The sequence below is a fragment of the Temnothorax longispinosus genome, chromosome 9, assembly GCF_030848805.1.
Source record: "Temnothorax longispinosus isolate EJ_2023e chromosome 9, Tlon_JGU_v1, whole genome shotgun sequence".
Classification (NCBI taxonomy): Eukaryota; Metazoa; Arthropoda; class Insecta; order Hymenoptera; family Formicidae; genus Temnothorax; species Temnothorax longispinosus.
In genome coordinates this window covers 18,423,490-18,436,317 of record NC_092366.1, presented here as the reverse complement: position 1 = coordinate 18,436,317, position 12,828 = coordinate 18,423,490, and the positions used below count along the sequence as shown (strand labels likewise).

Sequence of the window (12,828 nt, the reverse complement as noted above, 5' to 3'; positions counted from 1 at the left end):
GTCGTCATAGATCTTTTTGCCACTGACCGTCCGACCTTTGCAATTTTGTGGTTTTCTACTCCTCCTACGACCGCGATTAATAGTTACGAACGTGCTTAAGTCCTAGTATTCGCGTATAACGTTGACGACGTATTCCTGAAATATTCATTGTTACTCAGACGATATTACTGCAGATGTTATGCCGCACATTGAATATTGATGCAGAAGTTAAAGTGAAGATTCCGCGTTTATACATTCATTGACGGTCCGGTTGGTGAACCAACCGGAAAGGTAATAATTTTACATATAAAAATAATTCGAAGATGTACAATGTACTACATAAAGAACCCAAGGTCTGTATATGATCTTTGACATTTATATTGGGACATGACATTAATAATTGGGAAGTTCGGTCCAGAGGCTGTGTACCAATATTAACTTTACATCAGTGTCTACTAAAACTAACGCGGACGTTTTATTGTTCTCGCGTCGGATTTCCACACATGCAGAGGAAAATCATGCATAGAACCTGTTTTCTTCTTCGTATTGCAGGAGAAGTTTCCGGGTTCAAGATAACCGTCTCAAAGTCTCGCGGCGAGTTACGGGTTCGTTCCCAAAGGTGAAATTGGAAAAAGTTTTTTCGTTTGCGTGTGGATGCTTTTGCGGGCAGTATCAATCTCGCGGACTTTCGGTATTTCAGACTCTCCGGAATCTCTATACTGATGCACGTAATGTTCCAAGTATTTTAGTAACTGATTTTAGATCGGGGTTGAGAAAGCCGGTGGTTATTTCAATATCGCTTTATTTGAATCGCTTTTCGACTGTTTATCTATTATCGCGTATTCTTTCGCCAAAAAGAAGGTACGCTTGTTTATTCTCCTTGAGATTCTTCTCTGCGAGTATGAAATTTGAGCGTCCGGGGAATATGCGGATTTCGTGCACACACTGGAGGCATGAAGTGTAATTGGAGTTTCATGACAGCGGGGCTAATTTCCCTGGATGGAAAGCTGGACCGAGAACTCTCTGTGGCGGGACTTATTATTTATTTTTCCTGCCATGTCACGCATTCCCATGTCTCCCCTCTCCCTTTCCTCTAATTGTGACTGTCACAGTTGAAATATAGCATGCAGAATATTTCATTACTAAGTGCATTTTATTCAAAATTTTTTGCGAAAATTAAGAATATAGAAGTATTTTTTTTTTTACAAACGTTTCTGTCAAAAATTTCACGCGAGAAGGAGAAAACGTGAATTAAGAAAACGTCGATACTCATTTTGGGTCACGCTTTATGTGCCTTGAAACAAACACGCCGTTTATCTCTGAATTTAAATACACGTATTACATAAAGCAAGTATTTGAAGAGCGACATGGAGGGATCGAGCTGAGCCATGGCCATCTCATTGGCCGTTGATTAACGGCGACGGACGAAATCCTTTGTTCATTTCTGTTTCAATTGAAAGATATTGCTGGCCGTTCTTTGTTCCGCAGATGGCCTATACGAAGTAGCCTAATTACCGCATGGCATTTAAACCAAAAAAAAAGAAAGGGGAGGAAAGAAGAAAGCCGGGAAAGTAGCCAGCCCGTTTTTTCCGATGACTCTTTCAGATTGCAAATATCTCGCCAGGTGCTTCATTTAATTATGACCCCTCACAATAGAGGCAATACCTCTTCATACGGGCGTTGTTTTCGCCTTAGTTGCAAAAGGAAAGAAACAATCGCTCTTTGTGTGTTATTTCGTCGTCGTTATTTTTTAAACTCTGATCTTTCCTTGGCATAAGTTCATAAAGTATTATATCTGCACCCTCTCTTTTCTAGGCCCGAACAGCTTTATTTCTATATCTTCTTATAAATTTTTATATTATTATCAACATCTTTCTAAAGTTTAATAAATATATTGTGTCTGCATATAATTAAACAATGCCTCGAAACAGGCATTTAACTGTCGGATGGAATGACACAGCGTTTTGTAAAATTAAATATGCACTTAATTTTATGCGAAATTGATGAGACATACATGTATATATGTAATTGTTCTTTTATAAAATAAAGCAACGAATCGTTCGGCATAAGAAAACGCGAAAAACAGACGTATTTTTACGACAGCATCTTGCGGTTGCTTATGCTGAATCTGTACGGAGCTGAAAAGATAGAGAAGAAGTATGAGCTACAACGGGAGGGCCCATTTCGTCTGATGCTGATTCATAGCGGTTAGGCGTGCTCTGCATTATTCAAAAAGCGCACCTGACCGTGTAACGTCGCGCGACTTTAAATATGGCTGCATCACTTTTGACTGTCAAAGCGGATAATGTGGCACGTCGTACACTTTTCTCCCAGCTGCATCGATTGCTCGCCAAATCGAATAAAGGAGATGCCATAGGGTTTAGAAGAGACAAAACGAGGCGGATTTGTAGCCGGTGTATTTTATTATTTACACACCCCATTTGTTTTTCTATTTATCGAAACGTTCTATATTTGTCGAGATTGCTAATTTATCGCTGCTAATTAAAAAACGTTGTTCTCTACAAGACTAATTCGGGAATTTCGTATCACTCGGTAAAAAGAATAATGAAATAGATAAAATAAAATAAATTTTATAATAAAAGAAGAACAGCAAAGTATCTAACTAAACTAGGTAAACTAGGTAAAGACTAGCTTATACTCGCCAAAAGAAATTGAATCTTTTAAATGTTTCGGAGATTATCAGATAAGATAGTAAGGAGGAAACGAATAATAAACTATGTTCTAGATAGTAATATTACGTACTTACATTTGCATTAATGAAATAGTATCTGATTAGAAATTAAAACAACGATCATCTAAGCTAATGAAGGGTTTGTAAAACCCATAAGAAGTAATTGCAGGACAAAAGTGGTATAAAAGAACAACGGGATGCTTTTATTTAAATTTGGATATGGAGTTTATTCTCGCGAATGTAGAAACGGCTACACATACTCCGCGCGCAATATACGAACGCAATCCTCTATTTCGACCGACTATTTCCGGTCTTTGCGCGATACTGTCCGTGCAGAATGCGACATATTTTTTTTTCCTTGTTTTCCCCGATTTCGTTGAAACATTCTACGCGTGGGCGTGTGTATGTGTGGGTGTGTATCGCTCGCTTCGCTACGGTAGCAATTCTGTGATTTTCTCGGATTTTTCTTCACGCATGTTTGTCAACGTTTTATTATTTCGCAAACTGTTGACGCGCGGAATGAGTTTTATATTTGGAACTGGCAAAGATACATTTTTTTTATTTTTTATTTCGTACAGATAGGAAACGCACGTTTCGCTCGGGCATTGTTGATTCTTTAAACAATCGCTGTAACAAGTACTATGTAAAAAAGAAGATATTTCTTGTTTGAAATATTTTGTTTCTCGAAAAAAATATTCTCACTATACACAATTGATAAAGGAATGGCTATTGCATTCGGTAAAAGTGCAACAGGCAAATATTTCTGGGACTATTTGAAATATTGAAGGCAATAGGTAAAAATTGGTAATTGGAAAAAAATGTCCAATAAAACAAATCTCTATATTTTATCTCTATATAGTAATCTGAAGTGTAAAAACATGTGTGTGTAAGTGTGCGTGCATGCGTATGAATTATGTTTTTAGCGGCTAATCGCTTAAAATAATTTATACATAAGATCGACTGTGCTGTATGTATTTGCAATTTTATTTACATATGTGATTAAATGAAAGATTATCGTCACATTGTCAGCTTTAAAGTGGCAATAAAAACTGCAGTCAAAATCTTTTAAGTTATAAGATGTTAAATATCAATTACAATTACCCAAATATTGTGATTAGATATTTGCACCGACTGAATTCATATAATAACGACTATCTTAAAAAAAAAAAGATAGATTTAAGATATCTATTTGACATTTCAAGTAAGTAAACAAACGTCCGCAAATTGTCACTGCGAATCACCATTATACCGATGGCGAAAATTTCACCCGCGCGCCCGTCGCTCATGCCTAAACGAGTGATCTGATTCTTTCAAGAGCTTTATGATGAATGGCGGATTCGTAAGATTGCACGTAGAGATTGCGGATGCTGGGCACGACAAGGCTAGCTCGTCCATTCTCCTCGAGGACGACGCGGCTTCTTCCGTTCCGCTCTTCCACACCGCTTCTTTTTTCTCCTTAGGCCCCGGAGCGACGTAGTAGAAACCATCTGTCTCATTTGTTTCAGGTTCTGCCACCCTGGAAAGCCGCCAAGTCCGGAACTATATCCTTCAAAATTCGTACGAACGAGCCAAATGGATTGATCATGTACAGCCGCAGCGGAGCGCACACGAGGGTACGTCGCCTTATTCAGCTCCCTTTTAATTACAATAATCATTGTGACGAGAAAATCAAATGGACAGTAAAATATTAAAATTTTCTCTTAATATATTTGCGAAAAACGAGTAATTCATTATGCAAAAAAAAGGGGAATAATATAGAAGGACTTCAGACAATGAAACTAAATATGGCTGTCAAAGTGCGATTACGCGTTCAACAATTATTGGCTACTAAAAACGTTTTTCGAAATAACAATCCGCTTTTGTCCCAAAACTCATTTCAGTCGCGGTTGCACACTCGACTGACAGTAATTTAATTATCGATGCACAATTCCACCCTCCTGTGACACTCGACGATCGATGAGTTCTGGCGGTCAGCGACCTTCGCGTCTGAATTTTATGATTATTTTATATTTTGAGACATTTTCCAAATACTAAATACCTAAACTCCTTTTAATGTACTATAAAATTCAGAAAACACAATTTTTATAATTTTCCTTTTTTTTTAATTAAGTTAATGGTTATAGCCGGATGGGTATAGATGCAAAGAATAAGCTTGTAGATAAAATAATTTCTTATTATAAAAAAACAAATGGAATATTAAATAATTTCTAGAGTTAGATATAATTGAAATATTTTACATAATTATTATATATTTTGTATTATATTTTTTTTTATTAGAAAGGGTTATAGAGCATTGGATTTCTAAAGAAATATGAACCGGTTTGATGTTATTTACCAAACGTTATTTACCAAAGTTGACAAGTCTTTTTCGATGGTTGGTAAACTTGGGTTGCCATAATACATCTTCATTTACCCGTAATCCTATTAACAACAATGATACGCCGACATAATATATCTTCATCCATCTAGCTAGGGTAACAGAAACTCAATAAATTGCGACAACGAGCTGTCCTTTTTATTTTAGACATAGATGAAAAATAAAAATCTCACATTCGGCTACAATTTACAAAATATTCAGGAAACCTTCTGTTCCATTTTCTCTTTGTACGAAGTATAAATATACTTTGTCAAATTGATAGTTCCATTTGTTAATTAAATCAATTTTTACTAAAAAGTCAAACCAATAATAAAAGTAAATACATTGACGTATTTTGATTGTAGGAAACTTGTGTGCACGCAGGAATGGTTTACTTTACGTTCAAGTGGCAATATAATATAATATAAATGGATCCGTTTCTACTTATTACAGCAAGATCTGTTTGCCTTCGAGATTCTTGGCGGACATCTTTATCTGCACGTCGATCTCGGGAGTGGCCCCATTAAAGTAAGATCGTCAAAGACACGCGTGGACAATGGCTCTTGGCACGACGTTGTCTTAAGGAGAGTCGAGAGAGATGGTCGAGTCACTGTCGACAGCAACACAGTCGAGTTTCGTACGCCAGGTAACGAATGTAACTCTTTCTGCCTGACATTTCATCTTTTCGAGATATATCACTGAACTCGAAAACCGCAAAAAAAAAACGAAGTTTTTAAAATAGAAAACATGTATGAGTATAAATTACGTAAGATAATACTCTGACTTAAAAAATATATTAGTCGCGATTTCGTGACGTAATATTATATTTCGCGGAAGGCAATTTATTAATAATTATTTATATTTCATAATCTCTTGATATTATTTATATTTCCGGAACAAGAACGCTTAATACCTCTCTTAAAACACGAACTACCATCGATGAATTGCCGATGCTTATCGTAGTGTATTTATGCGTGCAGTAGCAGTTTTTCAAAAAGAGCTATCTCACCGTATACATAAAGTGTCTAACCCCGGCCTGGCAGATAAGTGTCCTCGAGCGTGTAACTCTGAATTATGAGTGGCTCGGCCCGCTCAGCTCACCGTTTACGTCGGTGGACCACGATGTCCAGAATTTACTCACCGCACCGTGGCTAAGTGATAAAGCACTACGTATGTACGGCCGCAAACACGTGAACGATACCACAAAAACGATAAAAGGAATTTCATTGAGACAGCCAGGATCCATATATCCTCTCGCAGATAACGGTGACTTAGCTCGCTGAAGATATTACTGTAGTACTTATTGTCGCTAGTTCCTTTTTTAAAAAGATTTAGCAAACTCGAAGATTAATGCGTGTAATACCAACAGAGAAATTGTGTTGAAAATAATAACACAACTAACAGGTAAAAAAGCAGAAATGAATAAGGAACTTTTGATACACACTTCAATTCATTATCTACACAAAACAAAATATCTAAATATCTAAAAAAAAATCCTTAATCATTAATTACACAAAAACGATAAGTGTCTCGATATATTTAGACAGAAAAAAATTTATTCCGATTCAACCGTAGAATTCGTAGCGAGACCGGATATCCGATGAATCCAGAACAGCTTGCATATATCCACGCATATTTCAACGTAACAAACATGTACATGTATTCCTGTAATTGAAATGCCATTGCATTTAGAAAAGACCGTGCATTATGCGGCGATAATACATACCTCACTTTTTCAATTGTATTTCAATAGAACATCTATCTGGCTGAATTAAATGATCAAACATTCTTTATTATTCTCGTTACATGAAATGTACACGTGTTTTTATAATTCTTTGATAATGTCAACTTTTGCCTAACTCAACTGACTGTCTAAAGTCAAATATTAATTAACGCATAATAAATTATTAACTGCGCTGTACAGAATAGTGGTAGGTTTTTTCTCTGAAATTCGCCGAGCGAAGGACTAAGTTATCCACTTGTTTCCGCTGTCCTGTTAATTCTGTCGCTCATCAGCAACTTCCCTGCACTCTCTACATTTTCCTCTCAATTTTTTTTTCATGTAGGTTAAAACAGACAATTTACCATTGCCACACACTACGTGTTAAATGTCAAACTCAATAATACTTTTATATTTGAAACAATCTCTCATGTCAGATAATCGCAGAAACTTTGTGTTATTTTTGCAAATAGATCAATACGCTGTAAAAGAATATTGTGAAATCGGAAAGAGTATTATGTGTTAATCAAACACGTACATATTCGATAACCTACTTTATTAATTGGTTTATATGTCACGTTTTATTTACTACATGGCAGATTGCATTGAATTGCGTTGTTCGAGGAAAATTATCCCGAAATACGCAATAAATTTCTCCGTCTCTTTCCGTCTTTCCATTTATATACCTATTTGCCTACCTCTCTTTCCGCTCTCTTTCACTTCTCTCTCTCACCGAACACATTCGGCCAGAGATAAATTTATAACTTTAGTCAGACTGTCACCGTTTTCATCTTACCACGACCAGAGCCTGTCGCGGTTAGCCGAATTACACGGACGGTTAATTCGCCGACAAAACTCTCCTTTGAATCATACTAACGTAGCTTGGAGCAATTCCGTCCTTGCGCTCCTGTAAAACCGCGAGCAAATAACGTGGATCACTGTTGAGCACCGAAAAAGATCTTTGCCTTCCGCGTTTTCTACGAAATAATTTGTTTAACCGCGATATAAAGGAAAACAAAATCTGCACCGAGATTTTAGAACTAGCAGAATATAAATATATAAGAAAAAGGTACGGGGGATATACATATAAATATGTCAAAACTGTTAAGTGTTAAATTTACTAATTTTAAGGTTTTGATATGACACGAAATGTCGAAAGTAAGTTTCAAATATTAGAAAACATGAAAAACTCCCAATTTAGTCGACATTTCATAAAAGTTCAGAATCGATGTTGATGTCGCACAGTGTATACGACTTTATTAAATGTCAATCTTAATTGATTTATCGTGCTCGCTAAATATGATCGACACGCTGCATAGATTGTTTCTTTATTCATTATTTGTTCTGTTCCGGTGATTATTGAAAATAATGAAAATTTTTCGTATAACGCTTCCAAGATTTTTGTTGATTTCTTTATTAGTTTCTCTTAGTTTATTCTATATCTATACTTTAGGATTATGTCACGCAAGTAGTCCATAACAATTTACGTATTATTTTCAATATTTAAATGAATACACAAACTATATGTTATATATTTTCTGATTTATAGTTTTTGATGGAACGCGTATTAATAATGCAATTAATTGCTGACAGGAGATTCCACGCAATTAGACTTGGATGGCTTGTTATATATTGGTGGTGTGGGTGCGCCTTTTGCGCCCTTAACTGTTCCGCCCGTTTTGTGGACGGGCGCCCTTCGACAGGGCTACGTGGGCTGCATGAGAGATCTCGTCATTAATGGACATCCAGTAGACATCGCGGGATATGCGCAGCAGCAGGATTCGGGTAAGCGAATTAACTTTTGACATTTATTCCTAAAATGATACGAAACTAACAAAAAAATTCTCCGCCAAAAAAGAATAACGATCTGACTGATGACAAAAAATAATACGAAATCTACGTAATAATATTAAAATTGTAGTTCTTTATTACATTTATTAGATAACATTTACAACAGGATCGTCTAAATATTATCTATCGCAGGTTATTATTAATAGATAGCATTAATTGTGCAGGTTTTTTTAAATATAATATCTTTAAATAATGTTTAAATTAACATAACACATTTATTCGAGAGCACTGATATATAATAGATCTGGAATAACGTAATTAAAAGTAACAATCAAACCATAGTTACTTGTTATTGAAATATTATTCTGTTCTACACGAGATATCCATGTTTGTTAACTATTTATTACTAAAAACATCCTGCGGCATGCGGTGTTGCTAATATTTATACAGGACGAGTAGAGGCGATTTTTTTATTATCGGAAAAAAAGGTTCGTTGCAGCACATTCAACGCCTGACAGGCGTTATCTAATTTTTTTTTTGCATTTCTCGATTAAATATACGATCAGTATTTTTAATTATTATAAGAATTCAGAAATATATTTTGACAGAATAAATAAAAATGTTGTTTACTTCTATGTGAAACTTTTAAATAGAAAATATTTCTGGATAAATCGCATAAATTTGACTATTTTCTACTGTTTATTCTACTGTATTGATATGTAAACTGCATTTTTTATTTGACACAAAAAATTATGAATACGCGATAGCAACTAATAATAATTTATTTTAAATTGTAAAAGTTCCTAATTTAGAATTGTTTGACTAAAGTAACGTATATACAAATGACAACGGTATGAGTGAACTTTTAATTATTTATTACTATAGACCATAAATATACTCTTTTGCATTAAGTTGACTAATTCTTTAAAATTTCTCGATGTTTGTTCATATATTTTACAGGTGCAGTGAGACCCGCATGTCACATTCAACCCCCGCATTGCACTTCGAAACCGTGTATGCATGACGGCACTTGTCTCGAAGGTTGGAATCGATTTCACTGCGATTGTACTGGCACGCCTTTTACGGGACCCACTTGTGGCAAAGGTAAAAATATATATTTTTTAATTATGTATAATTTTCAAAATAGCTCTTTGTCTCAAAATGAAAATATGCTCTGATATGCTTTCACAGTAAATTCAGCTTAAAAAAAAAAACTTAATTATAAAATAATAATCTGACAAATCTGAGATATTTTATATGCATCTGAAAGCTGAATGAATTTCGCGAGTTCGTAATTTACGAGTTTTCTAATAAGTACTAAGTTATTATATTTTATCGCAGATGCGTCGACATTGCATCTGAACGGCACGCAACAAATGACGGCGTTGATGCCGGAGGACTCTAGAACGCAGGCGGAGGAAATTGTCGTGCGATTCAAAACGACGAGACCGCGCGGCCTTCTATTAGCGACTAGCTTCGAGAACAACGCCGATCGTTTGCAGATTTATCTAGATGAGGGCAAGGCGCACTCGCTGATTCACATCGGAGATCAAGAAAAGGTAAGATTATTCAGAGATATTTAGCTATAATCTACAAGATAAGAAAATTAATTCGCGATAAGTATTTACGTTTCCTTCAGAGTGATACAATAGACTGTTGGATATTATTAAATGCAAAAACTTTAAAGATGATTTTTTTTGAATTAATTACCGTTTTATGTCTTTCTCAACAACCGTCTTATTTCGCCGATTTATAACGTCAGTTTAATGTCATATCAGATCGGACATTGCTAAGAATTTTTTTGTGAACGCTAAGTTTTATTATAAATGTTGTTTAAACAAACCTTATCGCGCGAATAAAGACACGTTGTTGAAAAGGCAAGATATTGGATTTATCTTGGACAAATTCGATCTACTTAATGTCAACGAGCATCAGAAGTTAAAGGACCTTGCGTGGTCCATGAAGATTTACATTCCCGAAGCATCCCCGATGTTGAACGTCGTCCCAATATAGTTGATGTAGATCGTTCTCCCGTTGCGAACAACATCATGACGTTAACTTAATACGTCACCCGCAGCAACATCCGCCAAGTAAACGGCTGGCGGCTCTCATCTCCGTGTAACGGAATATTCTTTTTGACGGTAATGTTGGACGCGTAAAACGTATTCCCGGCAATTGCTCGCGAAGTATAGAATAACGTGCAATGATTTTCACGCTTTGCTACATTAACTCTCTCTTGGTCGTGTAACAGAAAATATTTCATAACTAAACACAATAATACAACCTACCTAAGATTCAGGAACTTTTATATTTTTTAAGAATAATGCTATTCCTCAGGATAAGTAAATCCGCGAAGATAATAATTTAGTAAAATAAGATTACGAATAAAATATTCAAGTAATTTTGATAATTATCATGCTAGATACACAGTAAATCTGTTATAAAATATTTTATCTCAGGCAATTAATAAATTTTATCGAAATTTCTAAAAATTAGCAAGAGTGTTATCTCAAGGTCGTGAGGCGCGTTTTCATGCTGCTCCATCGATCGTTTTCCCGGGAGCCAAATGGATTTCTGAATGCATCCTGCAATCTCTCGTTCACGCAATCTCCAGCACTCCATCCCTCCCTTGTACCGTCCGCATATACGTGGAAATACATAAGCAATTCTACAATCTCGACGCTTCCGGTCGAACGAGCAGTAAATCGGCCGATTCGATTTTCCAGTTATTTCATTAGATGATGCGTATAAATGTACTATTTATTTTCCTCTTTGTCTTATCTTCCCTTACATTGGCACTTTCGAATATATTTATTTCTCACGTGTGTGAAATATTATGTTATGTTCGCCATTGATTGGTTTGACTGGTATTTAATAATTAATAAGACGAAATATGGAATAAGAATTGAACGTAATTGTACGTCTATAATTGTAGCCCGAATATACGCGTATATGACCAGTATAACACAAAATTGTTCTCATATTATAGTTATAGTTTTTGAAGTTATATATAGAGCTTAATTCCGAATTCTATCTCGAATTATGGATCATCTAAGCTAAGCGTTGAGGAGACCTTGTCAGGAAGCAGTGATCAAACGTGCGGCATTATTATTACGGGTATTAAATAGATATTGCGCTAATCTAGAATTAACAATCTTGGGTCGAAGTCATTTGGAACTCTCGTATCGCGCGCGGATGAGCAGCCAACGTGGCAAGGTCTACAAGTACACGCGTATAAGCGCGAGCGTACAAGGCGCACGGTAATTTACGGTAATGTTTCAATCTCTGTACCTACACGGACTCGTTAATTGGACGGAATAATTGATACGATAATGCGGCGCTCGACGATTAGTCTACGGAAAACCAGATTTCCGCAAAGTTCCTGGGAAGTTCGAGAACATTTCAACGAAGATTTCTATCGCGGCGGCTTCGAACCGCAAGCTTTTCTCGAACGTGAGATTATCCGCGATTTTCGATAATTTATTAATCGTTTTTATTGAGGGCAGCAGGAAATTGTATAAATCATTATGATAAAGTAGGTATTTTATTAATTGAAGCATCACTGTTACTTTTATTATAAAAACATCACCACATTTATCCGGTTATTCTATTTTTCCATTCTATTATTCCGATATAATTACTTTATTCAATTTTAATTACTTTATTTGACTTTGCCCATTATATCCGCGTTGAAAGAAAGATAAAATTTTACAAGCGCATTGTTATCGTCCCGGTTATTAAAGCAGTTATTTAGTGGCACAGTTGTATTTAATGACATTCTAAATTAAAAAATTATTTATGAGATCTATTCTGGTGAAATCTCTTTCGGGAACTGTACTTAATTTTACAATCTACATAATATTTGTTACATATATATTATCGTGTTCTACGTTACATAAAGTTAGATCTGTCACTTGATATACAATTCGACTTTCATTTAAATAAAGCTAGGACAGTTTCGAAGACAGCGCGAGAGAAATAGTCTGATAAAAATACTGTCCAATTTATGAGGTCAATTTATCATGTATTGCAAATTTCGGTTTATCCACAAAGGCTCTGACGAAAGTTAAAATTGATTTCTTTTGGAAAGAAAATTCGATAGGAAGCTATTTTAAAATTTTTACTTATTAAACGTAGAGCAAATATTTTTAGCGACTGACACGAATTAAACGATAAGCTAGTACTTGTGATAATGTTCGACGGCAATACCAGCGATGCATAGATGACGTTAGATGACAAACGTGCGTCAGGTGTCACACAACGCGTGATATCGTATATTGCAATGGGGAC

At 35.5% G+C, this 12,828-nt stretch overlaps 1 protein-coding gene across 4 annotated transcripts in view; it reads left to right on the top strand.

Annotated features, from left to right (window-relative positions):
• The window catches only part of Nrx-1 (neurexin 1), a 206,860-nt gene that overhangs the window by 143,100 nt on the left and 50,932 nt on the right, over positions 1 to 12,828 (top strand). For all 4 annotated transcript variants that reach the window (XM_071787881.1, XM_071787880.1, XM_071787879.1 and 1 more), the window contains 5 exons: positions 4,177 to 4,284; positions 5,481 to 5,673; positions 8,341 to 8,532; positions 9,499 to 9,642; positions 9,880 to 10,097. In XM_071787881.1, the coding sequence (XP_071643982.1) occupies positions 4,177 to 4,284; positions 5,481 to 5,673; positions 8,341 to 8,532; positions 9,499 to 9,642; positions 9,880 to 10,097 (855 nt within the window). The remainder of the gene's footprint in view (positions 1 to 4,176; positions 4,285 to 5,480; positions 5,674 to 8,340; positions 8,533 to 9,498; positions 9,643 to 9,879; positions 10,098 to 12,828) is intronic.